The sequence below is a fragment of the Octopus sinensis genome, linkage group LG3 (assembly GCF_006345805.1).
Source record: "Octopus sinensis linkage group LG3, ASM634580v1, whole genome shotgun sequence".
NCBI lineage: Eukaryota > Metazoa > Mollusca > Cephalopoda > Octopoda > Octopodidae > Octopus > Octopus sinensis.
In genome coordinates, this window is record NC_042999.1 from 23,322,892 (window position 1) to 23,344,748 (window position 21,857).

The following is a 21,857-nucleotide window of genomic DNA, read 5'->3' on the forward strand; positions in this document are numbered from 1 at the left end:
TGCAAGCTTTTGATTAGGTGACAAGCATATATATATATATATATATACACACACACACACACAGATACACACACACATGCACAAACACACAGATACACACACACACACTTTATTTGGGAATTAAGGTTACCACTGGTTTCATGTTAAGGAGATGAACACCATTTTTCTGTGATAGGCTTGAATAATTGTTGAGATATTCTTTAACATGAAACCAAAGCAAACCTTAATTCATAAATAAAGAATCTTTATCCACCAATACAGTGTTGAGTACTCATTCACATTGTTTGAGATATATATATATATATATATATATAGCTCCAAGAAAGTTAGACGTTCTGAATTCAACCAACTAAGGGATAATATCTATCCAATATACTGCTGGTAGAATACCCAATTATTACTACACAAGTGTTTTTATTTTATTGCATTGCAATTACATTACCGAGTGTACTAAATGGGTGAAGGTAAAGAGATATTTTACCATTAATTTATATAGCAACAAGAAAATGGAGTGTATCAATAGGTAGTTCATCAACTTTTAGACATTATATTATGTTAACTTATTTATTTATTTACTAAACTGATAATTACAATAATATACATACATATATCATATTAAGCATTACATACAAGATATAAAATATAATAATATATAAGGATACCAGTAATTATTACAAAATAGCATTCCCAATTTATATTCATGTATGTTATTTTGTAATAATTACTGGTATCCTTATATATTAATATATTTTATACCTTATATGTAAAGCATAATGTTATACATGTATGTATATTATTGTAATTGTCAGTTTAGTAAATAAATAAGTTAACATAATATAATGTCTAAAAGTTGATGAAACAACTATTGATCCCCTCCATTTTCTTATTGATATATATATATGTATATATATATGACTAGTATAATTTGTGTAATAAAAAAAAAAACATCTTTATTGAGCTAAAAGGAAGCGATTCAAGTGTGCTATTGGCATGAATTAAGATGAGTTAAGAGGTGATGTGCTGTATGGCTTGAAATTTTTTTCATCTCCAAGAAAGAAAGAAAAAAATCCTGACCATTATATTTGTTAGTGACGCTCATAGAACTGGGAAGATAATTGTAAGAAATTAAGATCAAAATTTATTTAAATGCAGAGTATAAAATCTTTGGTAAAAAAAAAAAAAAGAACAAAAGAGGTTTTTTCAAGACAACCTAAGAAGCTTGGCATTTTGGCATTTCAAGCCAAGGACCAATCTAATGGTGGGGAAACCATCATAAGAATATTGGTCCTTTATGAAGCACTGCATATTTTATGCTCATCACCAAGATCATTGGAAAACAGAATTATTAGCTCCATTTCCAAAATGATGTTGGCACTGCCATAGAGACATATAATACATCACAGTTCAGATAAGTTCTCAGCTGAGCAGGTTAAAAAAAAAAAAAGGGTGGAGAAAACCCCACTGGGGCTGAAATAAGAAGTCCTCCTTTACAAGGGTTTTTTTCTTTCTTTTTTTTCTCACAAGCCACCAGCTTTTGATGACCATTTTAAAAGCAGGGTCAGCAGGACTTTACTGGTTGTTTCTTTGTTTCAAAACTTCTCAGTCAACTAATATTGAGTCACTCTCATCTGGCAAGAAAAAGGAAAACAAGAAAATTAAATATCATCATCATCATTTACCATTTGGGATTGGAAAGAAGGTGCATGTATTATCGAATGCACATATATTGGGTCGTCCGGAAAGTTCGTGCCGATTTTTAAAGGTCAGATAAAGGTCAATAAATACTTGCCATTACATTTTTAATCAAACAAATATGAACCATTTTGTAGCACAATGCGTCTCCATCTTTCCTTTAACTTGAAAATACCCTCTTCCCAGAATTGAGGAGGTTTCATGGCAAAGAATCCATCAAAGTATCTTTTTACGTCATCCAAGGAATTGAAATTTTTCCCATTAAAACTATTCTGCAGAGACCTGAATAAGCGGAAATCCGAAGGAACAATATCTGGTGAATATGGAGGGTGGGGTAACACATCCCAACCGAGCTGCAGCAATTTTTGTCTGGTTCCCAAAGCACCAAGTGCCGAAAATGAACTTTCTTATCTTCCATTTTAAAGGGTTACAGAATTAACACAGGTGATAGGAACATAAACCTTCTTCTATGAAAAGATAGCTTAAACTGTGCTCTAAATGGAGGTGTAGTCAAATCCTATTTTATGGACTCAACCATGCTCTAAAATAAGTCGAAATGTAAGCTACTGTAAATCGGCACGAACTTTCCGGACAATCCAATACAATATATATGCTTTGCTTGTTTGCTGGTTGGCTGCGAATAGATGCAGAGGAGATGACTCTCTCAAAGTGTTGGATGTTAAAACAACTGAAAGTCAGCCAAAGGCAAGTGAAACAACTCACCCCAAGTCCCTTTCAAGAGCGATGGACATTGATATTTCACCATTCTTGTGGCTTATCAACATCATGTACCTGAACCGAACCTGATGCAAATTGAATAGCCTATTTGTAAAATAGTGTAAAAACCATCTGCTGGTATGCCCCGATGATGTTTGCATAGGAATAAATTCAAATATGAATAAGAAGCTTGCGAAGGACCTGTTGGGGCAAGTGAAATCGAAATTGAACCAAATTCGATGACTGGCACCCGTGCCAGTGGAGCGCTAACAGCTCCATCCAAGCGGGATCACTGCCAGAGCAGCTGTCTGGCCCGTGAAGAGCACCATTTGAGCGTAATCATTGTCAGTGTCGCCTCACTGGCACTTGTGCCAGAGGCACGTGAACAAAACATTCAAGCGAGGTCGTTGCCAGTGCTGCTGGACTGACTCCTGTGCAGGTGGAACGTAAAAAACACCATTTTCGAGCGTGGCCGCTGCCAGTACCGTCTAACTGGCCCTCGTGCCGGTGGCACTTTAAAAGCACCCACTACACTCTTGGAGTGGTTGGCATTAGGAAGGGCATCCAGCTGTAGAAACTCTGCCAGATCAGATTGGAGCCTGGTGTAGCCATCTGGTTCGCCAGCCCTCAGTCAAAATTGTCCAACCCATGCTAGCATGGAAAGCGGATGTTAAACGATGATGAGGAGGATGATGATGCATGAGTGTTGTAACATTATTGAATTCCTCTAAGGGATTATCAGCAGACCTCTCACCCTGATTAAAATAACAGGGATCAATTTTGTGTGTCAAACTGTTGGCGAGTCAAATGAGACTCAAATTCATATTAGAGAATAAAAACTAAATACTTAGATGCATTTTGAGAGAAAAGAAAAAAAATCTCACCTTCTAGTGGTTTATCAGACAGTGATAAACGAAAACTTCTTTGTTCAGAACAAGTGGGGGTGGTTTCCACGGAGCCAGGCAATGATACTGAAAGAGAAGATTTTAAATTGAGGATTAATCAGAAGGTAGCAGCAGAGTTTCATTAACTCTTTAGCATTTAAACCAGCCAAGATATTCTACCTATTTAATGCTCAAATGGACCAGATCCAGCCTCTCATATCCACCCAGCAATGTCATTCTAATAATAAATAATATGTGCCAATCTCTGTGGAGGGAACCTGTGGAAGAAGTAGACCCAGGAAGACATGGGACAAGGTGGTGAAGCATTATTTTTGAGCATTAGGCCTCATGGAGGCAATGGCAAGTGACCAAGACCTTTGGCAATATGATGAGCTTGAGAAGACTCATCAAGCCAAGTGAAATCGTAGTTGTGGCCGATGCAGGTGTCACGTAACAGGCACCAGTGCCAGTGGCACATACAAAGCACCCTTCAAATGTTGGGTCTCATGGAGGCAATGTTAAGTGACTGAGACCTTTGGTGTGATCTGCTGTGCTTGAGAAGACTCATCAAGCCAAGTGAAATCGTAATTGTGGTCAATGCTGGTGTCATATAAAAAGCACCCATTACACTCTTGGTGTGGTTGGCATTAGGAAAGGCATCCAGCTGTAGAAACCACGCCGAGTCAGATTGGAACCTGGTGCAGCTATCCAGTTTATCAATTTCAGTCAAACCGTTTAACCCATGCCAACATAGAAAGCAGACGCTAAATGATGATGATGACGATCAATTCACAACAGTGTGAATAAACAAACATTAGATCTGACAGAGTAGTCTGAATGTTGAAAAGTTGAAGGTTTATTTCTGGGGACAAATATTTAAAACCCTCCACAGCTGTTGTTGCGTTGTTTAGCCTCTTTCAAACAATCAAACTATGACCATATTCTTTTCTATGCTAAGCACAAGGCCCAAAGTTTTGGGGGAGGAGGCCAGTCAATTAGATCAACCCCAGTACACAACTGGTACTTAATTTATCGACCCCAAAAGGATGAAAGGCAAAGTCGACCTCCATGGAACTTGAACTTAGAGCGTAAAGACAAACGAAATACCGCTAAGCATTTTGTCCAGCGTGCTAATATTTCTGCCAGCTTGCCGCCTTTAAATATTTTTATAGTTCATTCATTCATCCATTTTTGATGCAATTGGCATGAAGATCATCAAAATATAATGTAAAACAAACTTGCTACAACTATACATACATAGTAAGCAAAATACATACACACAAATACACTTTTACTTCTTTCAGTCATTTGACTGTGGCCATGCTAAAGCACTGCCTTTAGTCGATCGAGCAAATCGACCCCAGGACTTATTCTTTGTAAGCCTAGTACTTATTCTATTGGTCTCTTTTGCAGAACCGCAAAGTTATGGGGATGTAAACACACCAGCATCGGTTGTCAAGCGATGTTAGGGGGACAAACACAGACACACACATATATATATATATATATGTGTGTGTGTGTGTGTTTTGTATATAGACACATATATACGATGGGCTCCTTTCAGTTTCTGTCTACCAAATCCACTCACAAAGCTTTGGTTGGCCCGAGGCTATAGTAGAAGACACATGCCCAAGGTGCCACGCAGTGGAACTGAACCCGGAACCATGTGGTTCGTAAGCAAGCTACTACCACACAGCCACTCCTACGCCTTTATATAAACATACAAAAACTTTCTCAACAAATTCTGTCTGATCCCATGCAAGCATGGCAACACAAAGGGGCATCACACAACGATATTGGTGGATATAATTTTCGTGTATATGTATTTATAGGCGTTAGGAAGGGCATCCAACTATAGAAACCATGGCAAAGCTGACACAGCTCAATGCAGTTCTGCAGCCCACTGGATCTTGTCAAACCGTCCAACCCAAGTCAGCATAGAAAACGAATGCTAAATGATGATAAAGACGATAATGTATATATACAGAAATACATTTAATGTAAACATCATAAATGTTCCATTAATGTCATTGTCCATTTAGCTTCGTTTTCAAAAATAAATCTCTTACATCCAAGAAATTTCTAAGAGCAAATGTTTTGGCACAACAATTATTTTCCCAAGCCAACCCCCTTGCTTGCGAAGACATGTTGGGGCAAGCGAAATCGAAATCGAATTGAACCAGCCAGGATCCCTGGTCTGGTGGTACGTAAAAAAGCACTATCCGACTCGTGGCCGATGCCAGCGCCGCCTCCACTGGCTTCCGTGCCGGTGGCACGTAAAATACACCAATCTGACCGTACAACAGGCACCCATGCCAACCCCCTTGCTTGCAAAGACATGTTGGGGCAAGCGAAATCGAAATCGAATTGAACCAGCCAGGATCCCTGGTCTGGTGGTACGTAAAAGCACCATCCGACTCGTGGCCGATGCCAGCACCGCCTCGTCTGGCTTCCGTGCCGGTGGCACATAAAATACACCAATCCGACTGTGGCCGTTGCCAGCCTCGCCTGGCACCTGTGCAGGTGGCACATAAAAAGCACCCACTACACTCACGGAGTGGTTGGCGTAGGAAGGGCATCCAGCTGTAGAAACACTGCCAGATAAGACTGGAGCCTGGTGCAGCCTTCTGGCTTCCCAGATCCCCGGTCGAACCGTCCAACCCATGCTAGCATGGAGAACGGACGTTAAACGATGATGATGATGATCATTGTTTAACGTCCGTTTTTCCATGCTGGCATGAGTTGGATGGTTTGACCGAGGTCTGGCAAACCAGATGGCTGCACCAGGCTCCAATCTGATCTGGCAATGTTTCAACAGCTGGATGCCCTTCCTGACGCCAACCACTTCATGAGTGTAGTGGGTGCTTTTTATGTGCCACCGGTAGAGGAGCCAGTCAGGTGAGCCTGGCATCGATCACGTTCAGATAGTGCTTTTTATGTGCCATATTTATTAACTTATGTTCTATAGTTAGAAGCACAACACAAGTTTTGCATTCATGGCAACTTGACCACACTGAATGTATGACTCAAACAGAATATGAAAATTTACAGAAACATCAAACCCAAATTGACACAAAAGAACTAATTGGATTTACAGTTCTAAATTCCTTTTTAACTTATTCTCTGTTAAAAATAAGGCTGTGTGATAAGTAGCTTGCTTACCAACCACATGGTTCTGGGTTCGGTCTCACTGCGTGGCACCTTGGGCAAGTGTCTCCTACTATAGCCGCGGCCCGACCAAAGCCTTGTGAGTGGATTTGGCAGACGGAAACTGAAAGAAGCCCGTCGTGTGTATATGTGTGTGTGTGTGTATGTTTGTGTGTCTGTGTCCCCCACCCAACATCGCTTGACAACCGATGCTGGTGTGTTTACATCCCCATAACTTAGCAGTTTGGCAAAAGAGACCGACAGAATAAGTACTAGGCTTACAAACAATAAGTCCTGCGGTCGATTTGTTCGACTAAAGGCGGTGCTCCAGCATGGGGTCAACCAAATGATTGAAACAAGTAAAAGAATATTCATGTGTGTGTGTTTGTCCCATCACCACTTGATAAATGGCATTAGTTTGTTTCTGTCCTTGCATGTTAGTGGGTCATTAACAGCACTAGCATTCCATCAGATATGACGACGAGGGTTCCAGTTGATCTGATCATCAGAACAGCCTGCTCATGAAGTTAACATGCAAGAGGCTGCGCACTCCACAAATGCATGTACACTTAACGTAGTTCTCAGGGAGAGTCAGTGTGACACAGAGTGTGGCATGGCTGGCCCTTTGAAATACAGGTACTATTCATTCTTGCCAGCTGAATGAACTTGGAGCAATGTGAAAAAAGTGTCTTGCTCAAGGACACAATGCGATACCGAGAATTGAACTCACAACCTTATAATTGTGGTCTGAATACCCTAACCACTAAACCATGTGGCTTCACTAATAGGGACCAACGGAATAGGTATCAGACATTAATAAAAAAAAAAAAAAAGCACTAGGATTGATTGGTCAACTTTAAGGTGATGTCCCCAGCATGACACCAGTCAAATGACTGCAAAAAAAATAAATAAAATGAAATAAAAAAGAAAGGAAAGAAGGAAGGAAGAGAAAGAAGAACCCAGGCTGTCACAGGCAAATGGGTTTTAAATATTTTTTATGCTATTTTCTGTGTGTGTGTGTGTGAGAGAGAGAATGTGTAAAAGTTATGAACTTACTTTGGGAATTAGTTTGACAAAAATCTCGGTCTCCTGAATGGCCAATCAGATTAAGATCTTTCTTTAGAGGGATGTAATAATCTGATTGGTCAATCTCTTCACCGCTACTATTTGGGCTGCTAGGTTGGTCAAAACGGATGCTGGCATCATCCAAAATACAATCAAAGGGCTCAGCGTTTTCAGAAGAAGCTAATGAAGTGCATTTATTGTTTGGTAAGGTAAACAGTTCGGTCAAGTCATTTGGGCTGACCGATAGCAGTTTAAAAGATGAATTTGATCGGTTGATTTTGGATTGTGTAGTTGGAGTTTCGAGCAATGGAGAAGGTAGAAAGGATGCACTTGAATCAGCAGAACCAGATGAGACATGCGTTGGATTAAGCAAAGGAGAAGAACTTGGATCAGCACAATTTAAAGAATTTGGTGACAGCAGCGGAAATATGTCACTTTTAGATTCTTCTATGCCACTGTCTGGAAAAATAAAAAAAATTAAAACAATAAATAAATAAAGTGAAATTCCTCTCAGTGCTTATACCATTCCCCTGTTCTAAAACCTGAAGAAATATTAATTTCAAATTTTGGCACAAGGCCTGCAATTTTGCGGAGGGGGTAAATTGATTACATCAGCTCCAGTATTTAGGCGGTACTTATTTAAAATAAAATAAATGCGCCCTTTCAAAGCCAAGCCAGGCTCATGGGCCTGGCTTCCTGGTTTCTATGGTGTATGTGTTCCCCAGCTGGATGGGACGCTAGTCCATCGCAGCGTTACTCATTTTTGCCAGCTGAGTAGACTGGAGCAACGTGAAGTGAAGCATTTTGCAAAAGAACACAATGCATTGCCTGATCCAGGAATCGAAACCACAATCTTATGATCATGATGTCGACACCTTAACCACTAAGCCATGCGCCTCCACAGTACTTATTTTATTGACCCTGAAAAGATGAAAGGTAAAGTCTGTCTTGGTGGAATTTGAACTCAGAACGTAAAGACGGATAAAATGCCACCTAAGCATTTTACCCAGTGTGCTAAATATTAAAACCAAAATTAACAAAATAATTTAACTAAGTAGTTTACTGATAACTCAGCAGTTTGGCAAAAGAGACTGACATAATAAATACCAAAATCATCATTTAACATTTCTATGCAGGGCCAGCTCAAGGTACCAGCAACTCAGACAGTTTCCTGGGGTGCCATGTGCTAGGGGGCACCAAAGAGGGCGTGACAAAGACAAGGAAATTGCCACGACTGTCAGCTTGTACACGCCGAAGTTCAGCTTGCCTACGGTGCCAGCATCCCTAGGGCTGGCCCTGTTTCCATGTGGGCATGGGATTGACTACTTTGGTATTTCATCATCATCATCATCATCGTTTAACGTCCGCTTTCCATGCTGGCATGGGTTGGACGATTTGACTGAGGACTGGCGAACCAGATGGCTGCACCAGGCTCCAATCTGATCTGGCAGAGTTTCTACAGCTGGATGCCCTTCCTAATGCCAACCACTCCGAGAGTGTAGTGGGTGCTTTTACGTGCCACCGACACGAGGGTCAGTCAGGTGGTATTGGCAACGGCCACACTCAAATGGTGTCTTTTACGTGCCCCCTGCACATGATCAGTCCAGTGGCACTGGCAACGACCTCGCATGAATGTTTTTCACGTGCCACCGGCACAAGTGCCAGTAAGGCGACGCTAGTAACAATCACATTTGAATGGTGCTTTTTACGTGCCACTAGCACTTAAAAATAATAAACACTAAGGTCAATTTGTTTGATTAAAATCCTCCAAGGCAGTGCCCCAGTATGGCCAGAGTCCAGTGACTGAATGCAAAAATATTACTCTACATAAATGATCAGTTGTCTGAATGCATTTGTTGAGCTAATCACTTAAGTTCAAATCCTGCCAAACAATGCCTTTCGTCCCTCCAGGGGTCAATGAAATGAAATACCACTCAAATACTGGGGTGAATGTAATCAACTGTATCCCTCCCATTCAGAACTGCTGGCCTAGTATCTTAATCAGAAACCATTATGTGCTACATGTGTGTGTGTGTGTGTGTGTGTGTTTGTGTGTGCGTGAATCAATTTCTTTGGGTTTCATTTTAGTCTTACTTGTTTCAGTCATTTGACTGTGGCCATGCTGGAGCACTGCCTTTAGTCAAGCAAATCGACCCCAGGACTTATTCTTTGTAAGCCTAGTACTTATTCTATCGGACTCTTTTGACGAACCACTAAGTTTTCTGACTTTGTAAACATGTCCACGGGTGTTAGACAGGTGGAGTTTGAAAAGGTGCTCAGAGTTATTGTTTGTAAGATGGTTAATAATTTTATGGGTGTCTGCCAAGTCAGCTGCCAGACGTCGGAGTTTCAATGTGTCCATGCCCAGGGAAGTAAGGCGTTCAGAATATGGCAAATGCCTGATGGAGGGTAATCTCTTGGTTGCACGTCGCTGAACGGCTTCCAGAGGATTAATATCCTGGGCAAGATAGGGGTTCCAAACCGGTGATGCAAATTCCAGGTGAGGTCGTACCATAGCTATATAAAGCCGCAGATAGATAGCTGGAGAGCGGCTCACAAAGGACCAGGTGAGTGATGCCAAGACACCCTCAGCCTTCTTGGCAATTTTAGCGATGTGTTTTGTCAAACGCAAATCGCTGTTGACAATAACACCCAGGTCACGTTCACAAGAAGACTTTTTGAGATTAGTGTTGTGGAGGGAGTAAGTAGACACTGGGTTTTTCCTCCCAAAATGCATGGTGGTACATTTGTCCATAGCCAGCTTGAGTTGCCAGTACATGATCCACTGCTGCATTGTGTCCAGGTTTGATTGCGATAGAGAACTATAGTGTACAGGATCTGACCTCTTTATTTCCAGGTACAGCTTGATGTCATCTGCATATTTCAGCACTGAGGCATTCTTTAAGTTGGCATCTATGTCATTAACATATGCAACAAATAAAAGGGGGCCAAGAACAGATCCCTGTGGTACACCAGATGTCATCTCATAGGGTGAAGAGTGCTGTCCTAGAACTGTGACAACCTCTTTTCAGCCAATAATGAAGGACTTCAACTAGTTATAGAGATCATCTCTTACACCCATCGCAGAGAGTTTCACCATAAGTCTTTTGTGTGGCACAGAATTAAAAGCCTTAGCAAAGTCCAGGTAAATGACATCCACTCAGGATCCACGATCAGTGATTTTGGTAATGTCCTCAAGAAACTCGATGAGTTGATTACAGCTGCTGGAGATAGGAATAAAACCAAATTGTGATGGCTGGATGAGGCTGTGAGACTTCCAGAAATTCCAGAGGGTTTCCCTGACACAGGATTCCATCAGTTTGGTGATGCAGCTAGTAAGACTAATGGGGCGATACTTGACAGGTGATGCGCGGTCACCTTTTTTGAACAGAGGGATAACACTGGCAGTTTTCCACTCTGGAGTAATGCCGTTGCCAAGACAGAATTGGAAGAATAGTGAAAGTTGGTTTAGAAGAAAGTACCCAGCGCATTTGAGAAGTAGGTATGTAACACCATCGAGACCAGGAGTGGTATAGTTGCGTTTATTCTTAAGGTGGCATTGTAGCATTGCTGGTGTAAATTTCATAGTAGTTATGGAGTCTGGTGTCAGAGGTGATGGAGATGGAACATTTTGATCTTTGACAGTAAAGATGCCTGCATAGCATCCAGCAATGATTTCTGCACATTCTTTGGGATTGCCAGTAATCTGCCCTGCGTGGGGTTTGCGAAGGGGACCAACTGGAGAATGAGGTTTCTGCTTTGAGTGCACATACTTCCAGAACACTTTGCTGTCAGGATTGGTTGCAAATGCGTTGTTCAAATTCAAGCACTGCCTTTTTTGTCACCTGCTTGAGGTGGTTGGCTGACCTATTGCGCTTTTTCCTGTTGCTCTCTTATTTGTGCAATTTGTATTCCTGTTCAGCATTACGGCGTTCTTTCCTGGCAAGTCGGACTGCTGCAGTCTCCCAAATTGCACTACTGGGTGGTTTTTTGTGCTTGCGTGGTACCGATGCCGCACATATTGAATTTAGAATGTTCTGGAGTATAGTGTTCACATCTCCAGAGGCATAAAATACGAGCCAGTTTGGGCATCACAGCTTAGTACAATAAGAGCTCCAGTCCACTTTATTCCAGTCAAAGCGGGCAGTTTGAAGATGGTTGTAGTTTTTCTTACAACCAATCAATGGTATCACTGCTTGGAACTGCTTGAATGCTCCGAATGGTGCTCGAAAAATAAGCGGTGTTACCTTAGTTTAGTGGTAGTGAACAACTGACACTGTAGTACATCTCCAGCTTTAGAAGCTGTACAAAAACAATAAAATAATAATAATACCTTTAGGCAACATTAGCTTCTGGTGTTTTGGTGGCTTTACTGGACTGCGAGCTAATTTGTCTTTTGATTGGAAAGCATCCATAGCTGTAAAGAAAAGAAATAAATTAAAAATTATCGTTTGCATTTTATGTTTGTTTTTCTACGCTGGTATGGGTTGGACAGTTTTCCTGAGTCAGATTGCCCTTCTTGCAGTCAAACCTTTAGTCACGACTAATAACACACAGGGGATGCGGCGTACCTATTCTAGAACTGGGACACTACAAAGTAACTTAAAAAGGAAACCAAAGAAATAAAAACAAAAAATATTGTGGATCCACAGTAGTTTTCTGAGGGCCCCTGAAAAAATTTTGCTTTCGATATATGTATTGGTATGTATTGCAAGAAACAGCTAGGTTTCTTTCTCTAACATTTTTACATAGTTCAACCTACATAAGTTCCCTCTCTCTCTTTCGGAGAGGCACTGAGCAGCTATACGCACACATATACACACGGCAGTAACTTCCACCTACCGAATTCAATCACAGGTTAATGTGTGAAAAACAAAATAGGAATTTTGGAAGAAGCATCTATAAAACTAGTTTTTAAACATTGAATGGCTATGGGGACCCACCAGAATAAAATAGTAATCAGAGGGGTCCATAGATGAAAAATGGCTGAAATACATCATCATCATCGTTTAACGTCCGTTCTCCATGCTAGCATGGGTTGGACAGTTCGACTGGGGATCTGGGAAGCCAGAAGGCTGCACTAGGCTCCAGTCTTATCTGGCAATGTTTCTACAGCTGGATGCCCTTGGTCTAGAATTATGCTTAGTTGGTTGGCCGCCTGCTGTAAATAATTCTGCTCAGTCAAAGCCAACTGGCCTATAGCTACAAAACAATACCATTATTATAACAGAGAGGCAAGTGAAATCAAAATCAAATTCGATGACTGCCATCCATGCTAGCGGGGTGCAAAGAGCACCATACGAGGGTGATCGTTGACAGAGCAGCTATCCGGCTTCCGTGCCAGTGGCACATAAAAAGCCACCTTTTAAGTGTGATCGTTACCAGGATCGCCTTACTGGCACCTGTGCTGGTGGCATGTGTAAAAAGATTCGAGCGAGGTCTTTGCCAGTATCGCCTGACTGGCTCTGTGCTGGTGGCACGTAAAAAGCACCCACTACTTTCTTGGAGTGGTTGGTGTTAGGAAGGGCATCCAGCTGTAGAAACTCTGCCGGATCAAGATTGGAGCCTGGTGCGGCCGTCTGGTTCGCCAGCCCTCAGTCAAAATCGTCCAACCCATGCTAGCATGGAAAGCGGACGTTAAACGATGATGATGATGAGTGTTAGTAAGGAAATGTTAATGGTATACATACACAAAGCTTCTGTAACATCTTGAAGGTCAGCATTTCCACCAGTTTTGTAACAATCGACGACCTGTAACGAAATAAACAAAACAGATGACTTCTACCACCACCACCACCTACACAATTACAATTTGTTCAATCGTAGTGACAAGCCAGTATAATATTTAACGTTTTATCTACAATGGGAGTCCCTAGTAACTCACCATGCTATATTCCTAAGATACCATGGGGATCACTGGTGATTCTCAATGGTGACGATTTTTTTTGCAGTGGTTTAAACTACATCATCATCATCATCGTTTAACGTCCGTTTTCCGTGATAGCATGGGTTGGACGGTTCGACCGGGGTCTGGGAAGCCAGGAGGCCACACCAGGCTCCAGTCTGATCAGGCAGTGTTTCTACAGCTGGATGCCCTTCCTAACGCCAACCACTTCGTGAGTGTAGTGGGTGCTTTTTACGTGCCACCGCCACAGGTGCCAGGGGGGATCTGGCAGTGGCCACTCAAGGCGGCGCTGGCATCGGCCACGTTTGGATGGTGCCTTTTATGTGCCACCGGCACAGGTACCTCAGCTACAATTTCCATTTGATATTTATTTTGATGTTGATGTACTTGACTCAATAGGTCTCCTCAAGTACAGCAGGTGACATGCCACATTTTAGGAAATATACAAAAAAATGTTTCTTTGTATTTCTCAGAGGGGTTTCAATTTGAATCAATTAAGCTGGAGACATGGAATTCATCAAAAGATGAAGGGTCATGTTTAATATGAGAAGGGTGCAAGTTATGGTGGTTGCTATCATTGGAGCATTGCATTCCATAAGATAATTTTTGTGAAAAAGAAACCATTAAGACTCATACAATAATATAATCTGTAGAAAAAAAATTATAAAAGTGTTGTGTCTGGAGAGAGTCATTTTCTTTTTGTGCCTTATTATGTAACACACTCACCGGAAAAATTTCCACTATTTTTCTTATTTCTATTGTCCTAAAATTTTCGTTGTGTCTTGCAACCTTTTCAATAGTTTTGACTCTTTGAGAGTCAAAACTATTGAAAAGGTTGCAAGACGCAACGAAAATTTTAGGACAATAGAAATAAGAAAAATAGTGGAAATTTTTCCGGTGAGTGTGTTACATAATAAGGCACAAAAAGAAAATGACTCTCTCCAGACACAATAGTATATGCTTCAACACATGAACTCATATAAGGAATCTTGCAAACCAAATCCAAAAACGAAATTATAAAAGAAAATCGATAAATGGAAGTAAATGGACACTTTAACACATTTTGATATGTGCACCACTAGTGGTTTTTTAGGCACAGACTATAATATTTGCTATGTACTATAGGAACCACCAGTGATACCCATGCTATAAATCAATGTGGTAGTTTATATAGTGAACCAGAACATTCATCATTGAACATCCAAGTTCCATGCTGGCATGTGTTGGACAGTTTGACAAGGATCCAATGAGTTAAAGACTGTATCGTACTCTAGTGTCTGCTTTGGCATGGTTTCTAGAGATTGATGCCTTTCTTAATACCAAGCACTTTACATTGTGTACTGGGTGCATTTCTCACACCACTGGCATCATTGAAGTTACCATACAGTTTGCAAGTCAACAAACCCAGGAGGAAGGATATATATATATATATATATATCCTAATTTACACTAATTTACTAGTAAGAACTTGTAACTTTGGGAATTGATGTGATAGTTTATTTTTTAGAATGACATTGTAGGATAGGTGTGAGAGGCTGGATCTAGCTGGTTTTAATATAAAACAGGTAGAATATTTGGGTTGGATTTGGGTGGTTTAAATTAACTTACAGATGATACATAGTCTTTCATAGCCTTTTCATGACTGAGTTTTGCAGGGACCTTAATTCGAGTTGGTCTTCTTAATGAAGATGCCTTTGTGTTGTCAGTATTCTGAAATAGATGAAAAATATATAACAACAACGATAACAATAATGATAATAATAATAATAATAATAATAATGATGATAATAAAAATAATAATAATAATTATAAATTACCCTGATGCAGTACTAGGCAGTGGCTCGCATGGCTTCTCATCTTAACTGATTGGAAGTGCTATCATGTGTAAAAGATGGGCTACAGCAAATATTCTGCTCAATACCACAGATCTGCTCGTCAGTTGTTTGACCTTAACCAGTAGAGCATGTCCCTTAGTGGCTGACAATATGTGCATCTCTGATCAGGAGCAGAAGTAGTAGGGGAGTATCATAGTCGTGTGTTGAGAAGGATTCTTTGGGGTTTGAATCAAACTTCTTAACCACCACGGCCACCCCTGCAAACTTCTTAACCACCACAACCACCCCTGCAAACTTCTTAACCATCACGGCCACCCCTGCCCCTAAGCACAATCATTACAACAATTAACAATAAGACATGGGATCAATTATACCTTTTTGTTGACATCTTTATTGGTTTGGTTAATTGAACAATGAGCATCAAGAGAAAACTGACTGCTTGTTGGGTCGCTAAGTTTCAAAGATGGTTTAGTATGCTTGGTATTCTGTTTGGTAGCTTTCAAGGTGATAAGATCTTCAGAGAGCCTGCAATAAAGTTTAATAGGTATTTAAAAAACAAAACTTTGCATTTCAAGTTAAAAGTCATTTGAACCTTTAAGCATTTAAACCAGATACATCTGGCTGAAATATTTTACCTGTTTTACGCTTATACTGGCCATATCTGGCTTTTCACACTAACCCTACAATATCATTCTAAAAATGTAACAGTCATCTCGTCAAAATCTCGAAGCCACAAGATGATGCATGATTAATTTAAAACAATGAGAATAAATAAGCATTTTGTCCACTCTGCTGGGTGGTTGGTGTTAGGAAGGGCATTCAACTAGCCATAAAAACCATGCCAAAACAAGACACAGAAGTGCATATACATATATACAATGGGCTTCTTTCAGTTTCCGCCTACCAAATCCACTCACAAGGCTTTGGTTGGCCTGAGGCTATAGTAGAAGACACTTGCCCAAGGTGCCATACAGTAGGACTGAACCCAGAACCATGTGGTTGGTAAGCAAGCTACTTACCACACAGTGGGACTGAACCCGGAACCATGTGGTTCATAAGCAAGCTACTTACCACACAGTCACTCCTGCGCCTATAATTAATTGATAAATGATAATGAAAGAAAAAGATGGTAATGGTGATGAAGTGAAATGGAAAACACTCATCTGGTTAACTAACCATAGCTGGTGAGTGAATTTGAACTAATAACCTTTAGGATAGTAATTTAATGCTTTAATTGGCCTCTACACTATAGACAAATAATAATAATAATCCTTTATGCTATAGGCACAAGGTCTGGATTTTTTTGGTGGGGAGGGGGACAATCGATGACATCGACCCTGGTACTTGACTGGTACTTAATTTATTGACCCTGAAAGGTTGAAAGGCAAAGTCAACCTTGGCAGAATTTGAACTCAGAGCATAGCAACAGACAAAATACCATTAAGCATTTCACCCGGCATGCTAACGATTCTGCCACCTTACCATGTCTGACATCGTCATCGTTTAACGTCCGCTTTCCATGCTAGCATGGGTTGGACGAATGACTGAGGGCTGGCGAACCAGATGGCCGCACCAGGTTTCAATCTTGATCTGGCAGAGTTTCTGCAGCTGGATGCCCTTCCTAACGACATAATAGTAAGAAGAAGAATACAATATTTACATGCTATTTTTCTTAACTGTATCAATCAGATTTATTGGTTTCTGTTCTGTACAATTCTGAACAGCAATAGTAGCAGCTTCCAGAATCTTCTTAGCTTCTTCTTCAGAATTTAGAACTAAAGTCGATATAGTAAAAAAAAAAAAAAAGATAAACAAAATAGTTAAGACAAGCAACAATATAAGAAAACCAAAATACAAAATTAGAAAAAAAAAAAAGGTTTTACATTAAAGCATCAAGATTAATCTCAGTGTAATTGTAGAAATTAAATTTTCAGCAATGTATTGATTAAATTATTGACTTTATGGCTATACACTCGACTTACTTATTAATTACTGGTAGGAACACTGCATTTTGTTATGCAACTATAATATACTATTATGTTAAAGGCTTATAAGTCAACACTGTGTCCTACCTGTGTTAGCAGTGCAATATAATCACTTTTTTAGAGCTGTTGAGGCAAGTGAAATCGAAATCAAATTCGATGACTGGCATCCATGCTAGTGAAACGCTAAGAGTACCATATGAGTGAGATCGTTGCCAGAGCAACAAGCTGGCCTTCGTGCCGATGGCACGTTAAACACACCATTCGAGCATGATCGTTACCTGCATCGCCTTACTAGCACTTGTGCTGGTGGCACGTGAAAAAAACATTTGAGCGAGATTGTTGCCAGTGCCGCTGGACTGGCTTCTGTGCAGGTGGCACATAAAAAGCACCATTTGCTTGTGGCCGTTACCAGTACCACCTGACTGGCCCTCATGCCGGTGGCACGTAAAAGCACTCATTACACTTTCGGAGTGGTTGGCGTTGGGAAGGGGATCCAATCTGCCAGATCAGATTGGAGTCTGGTGCAGCCATCTGGTTCGCCAGACCTCAGTCAAATCGTCCAACCCATGCTAGCATGGAAAGTGGACGTTAAACGGTGATGATGACCACTACAGATATTCTATAGAAATTAAAGCCAGCACTGAAAGTTACATTTCATATCTGAATATGTCAATGTAAACAATGCGATCAAAGAAAGAGAAATAGGTAACTGGTGTACATGCATATTTCAAGAGTTATTATTCTTTCTTCAGTACCAAATTGAACCCATTAACCATCCATGTACAGATAACTTTAAAAATACTGCGGAGGCCAGTATGGACTATCCTTGCAGATTGGGACCATCAGTTCCCGACCTTCAAAACTATCTACAAAGTTCTCTACAGCCCCTCCCTTGAGATAAGACCACATATTCTTCATTATTTTCACTGGGAGGGGCCACAGCCTCCTCTGCCGGTGGCACAATTCCCACCAACTAAGTTTCAGGACATGCCAGCAGAGCATTGCAAACCACCGGCACTGTCCCATTCTTCTTACCATATAACCATACTTGCTACATGACATTGGTAATTAAGTTATTATAATTACCCAATATTGACCCTTTTAGCATTAAAACCAGCCATATCCAGCCCAAATATTCTACCTGTTTTGTGTTCAAGCTAGCCAGATCCAGCCTCTCACACCTACTCTACAATGTCATTCTAAAAATAAACTGTCACAGCATCAAAATCTTGAAGACAATGTAAGATTAATTCAAAATAATGTGAATAAATAAGTATTATATTTGACAGAAATCTGAATGCTAAATAGTTAAGAGTGGAGGCGCAATGACCCAGTGGTTAGGGCAGCGAAAACACCTAAAAGCTCCACAAGGCTCCGCCAGGTGGCGACCCCTGTTGTACTCTTTCACCCCAACTTTCTCTCACTCTTTCTTCCTGTTTCTTGAGTAACGCTCAGATGGACTGGCGTCCTGTCCAGCTTGTGGAAAACAAATATGCCATAGAAACCGGGAAACCAGGCCCATGAGCCTGGCTAGGCTTGAAAAGGGCGCATAAATAAAAAAAAAAAGGTTAAGAAATAGTTTGAGATATGCCAAGTATGAAATTATTATGACAAAAAAACAAGAAGCTATAAAGCAAGCAAGACAAAACAGCCATTTATCTAGCAAACCCACTTGTCGTAGAATCTAAAATAGATTTTCCAGATTGTGATAGATGCTCTTTCTTTCCAGGCATCAACAAAAAATTCTCGGGTGGTGGTGAATGTGGAATCATGACCTGAAAGAAAGAAAGAAAAAAAATAACTAAAATTAAATCGCAAAAACATCTTTGAAAATAGTATAACTTACACTGAAATAATCCTTTCTACTATAGGTACAGTGGAAGCACATGGCCTAGTGGTTAGAGCAGCAGACTTGCAGTGGAGGGATCGCAGGTTCGAATTTCAGACCGGGTGATGTGTGTGTTTATGAGCGAAACACCTAAGCTTCATGCAGCTCCGGCAGAAGGTAATGGCGAACTTCTGCTGACTCTTTTGCCACAACTTTCTCTCACTCTTTCCTCCTGCATCTAGCAGCTCACCTGCGATGGACCGGCGTCCAGTCCAGGTCGGGAAACTATATGCCAAGGAAACCGGGAAACCAGCCCTTATGAGCCAGGCATGGCTTGAGAAGGAACAAACAAAACAACTATAGGTACAAGGCCTGAAATCTTGAGGGAGGGGCCAGTCGCAGTACGCAACTGGTACTTAATTTATCGACCCTGAGAGGATGAAAGGCAAAGTCAACCTTGGCGGAATTTGAACTTTGAATATAACAATGGGCGAAATACCGCTAAGTGTTTTGTCCAGCAAGCTAATGATTCTGCCAGCTTGGAACTGAAATAATGACAAAAAATATGAGAAGAATCTAATTTGTGAGAACTATGAGGTGTAGACATGTCCGCAACCATGTGATTCCAGGTTCATTTCTATGCCATGGCACCTTGGGCAAGTGTCTTCTATTATGACCATGGGCTAATCAAAGACCTGCAAGTGGATTTCAAAGATGAAGCTAAAAGAAGTACATCATAACCACATTGTTTCTCTACAGCAATAAACCTGTTCTGACCTCTTCTCTCATATTTTAACTTCCTCATCTCCTACCATAAAACAACTGTCCTCTCAATTGTAGCCACCCCACTCAGTTGAAAAGGATCTCAATCTTATAAGCTGCATGACAACCTCACTAATGGTGGTGCCACAAAAAACACCCCCCAAAAAAACAACTACAAAAACACTAAGTACACATGATAAAGTGATTAGTCATTAGGAAGGGCAATCCAGTTGTAGAAACCATGCCAAAGCAGATACTGGAGCATAGCGCAGCCCTCAAACTTGATGGTGGTGATCCAACAGGGAGTCAGTCTGATGAACGAAACCCCCTAAAAGAATAACCTGGATGCCCTTCCTAACACTAACAACCCAGCAGAATGGACTTAGTGGTTTTTATGTGGCACAAGCACAGGCGAGGTCAGTTTTGGCAAGGTTTTTACAGCTGGACGCCCTTCTGAACGCCAACCACTTTATAGTATGGATTGGGTGTTTTTAAGTAGCAACTGCACTGACAGGGTCACCAAAAACTTACAAGACCCGCCCCCCCAAAAAAAAACAAATGTTAAACTGACGATAATAAAATCAATCTTTATCTTTTACTTGTTTTAGTCATGTGTGACTGTGGCCTTGCTGGAGCACCATAGCCAAGGGTTTAGTTAAGCAAATCAACCCCAGTGCTTACTTTCTAAGTTTAGTATTTATTCTATCAGTCTCTTTTGTTGAACCAAGTTACAGGAACATAAACAAACCAACACAGGTTGTCTAGCAGTGATGGGTGGGCAATCACAAACAACACATGATAGGCTTCCACACTCAGTTTCTGATCACCAAATTCACTTAGACAGGTATTGGTTGGCCCAGGGCTATAGTAGCAGACACTTGGCCAAGGTGCCATGCATTGGGACTGAACCCGAAACTATGTGGTTACAAAATGAGCTTCTAAACCACATAGCCATGCCTGAAACAGTAAAGGTAAACCATTACTCACCAAAGTCTTAGCGTCCACTTTATCACAATTATCACTAAGTTTTTCAGTCAGATAGTGCACAGAATCCTTTGACTCCTCTAAGACATCTGTTATTTCTTGTCTGAAAGTTAAGAAAAAAATTTAATGAGAAAACAAGAAATAAGCAAAAAAAAAAAAAAAAAAAAACTTACCCCCAAAAACTATAAAGAAAATAAAAGATAAAGTATTATAGCTTTAGTTCTTGTTTAAGCCTTTAACATTTAAACCAGCCATATCCAGTGCAAATATCCCACCTGCTTTTAAGTTAAACCTGGATAGATCCACCTTTCACACTTACTCTACAATGGTTACTGTGTCACGCAAATGGCACATGTGTCAGTGGCACATAAAAGCACCTGTCACACACTCAGAGTGGTTAGCGTTAGGAAGGGCATCCAGCCATAGAAACCATGCCAAATCAGACTGGAATCTGGTGCAGCTTTCCAGTTTGCCAGCCCTGGTCAAACCATCCAACCCATGCCAATAATGGATAACAGATGCTAAATGATGATGACGATGATGTTGTTAGAAAGTTATATAACAGTACAAAATGCTGAATGATCTAGATACATTTTTAAGCATGGGAATTTTATAATCACATATGTTTTACAAAAGCTGAAAAATTATTAGCTTTTGGTAGGCTAAATCCAACATACTTAAGCACTAAACTACTGATACAGCTAAAAGCATCAAGTCAGCAACACTTATGTAAATGCATCGTACAATCTACCTTTCACTCTGAGCGAGAGGCCCTTTGTCAGCAGTAGAGGTAGGAGCTTTCTGAACTTTGCCCAGGCTATTCTTATTCTAGTGGTAATGCTCTCTGAATATCTACCCCCACTACAGACTTGGTCACCTATGTAGCGGAAGCTATCAACAACATCTAGTTTCTCTCCTGGCATGTGATGGAATCTGTTTTCTGAACATCTGTGGTGTTTATTGCTCCTGTGCATCTGCCGCACATGAAAGCTATCTTCCTGGTTAACCTTCCTTTGATGTTACTGCACCTCTTATGCATCCACATCTTACACT

General features: G+C 40.7%; 1 protein-coding gene across 2 annotated transcripts in view; it reads right to left on the reverse strand.

Annotated features, from left to right (window-relative positions):
- Nucleotides 1–1,179: 1,179 nt before the first annotated feature.
- LOC115209829 (HAUS augmin-like complex subunit 6) overlaps nucleotides 1,180–21,857 on the reverse strand; it is a 50,367-nt gene continuing 29,689 nt past the window's right edge. Inside the window, exons 13-22 of one of the 2 annotated variants that reach the window (XM_029778391.2) lie at nucleotides 20,808–20,907; nucleotides 18,903–19,005; nucleotides 16,906–17,020; nucleotides 15,620–15,770; nucleotides 15,019–15,120; nucleotides 13,196–13,256; nucleotides 11,839–11,922; nucleotides 7,497–7,964; nucleotides 3,294–3,380; nucleotides 1,180–1,628 (exon numbers count right to left, since the gene is read on the reverse strand). In XM_029778391.2, the coding sequence (XP_029634251.1) occupies nucleotides 1,600–1,628; nucleotides 3,294–3,380; nucleotides 7,497–7,964; nucleotides 11,839–11,922; nucleotides 13,196–13,256; nucleotides 15,019–15,120; nucleotides 15,620–15,770; nucleotides 16,906–17,020; nucleotides 18,903–19,005; nucleotides 20,808–20,907 (1,300 nt within the window). In that variant the 3' untranslated portion in view covers nucleotides 1,180–1,599. The remainder of the gene's footprint in view (nucleotides 1,629–3,293; nucleotides 3,381–7,496; nucleotides 7,965–11,838; nucleotides 11,923–13,195; nucleotides 13,257–15,018; nucleotides 15,121–15,619; nucleotides 15,771–16,905; nucleotides 17,021–18,902; nucleotides 19,006–20,807; nucleotides 20,908–21,857) is intronic. The other variant, XM_036500889.1, reaches the window with a different exon arrangement.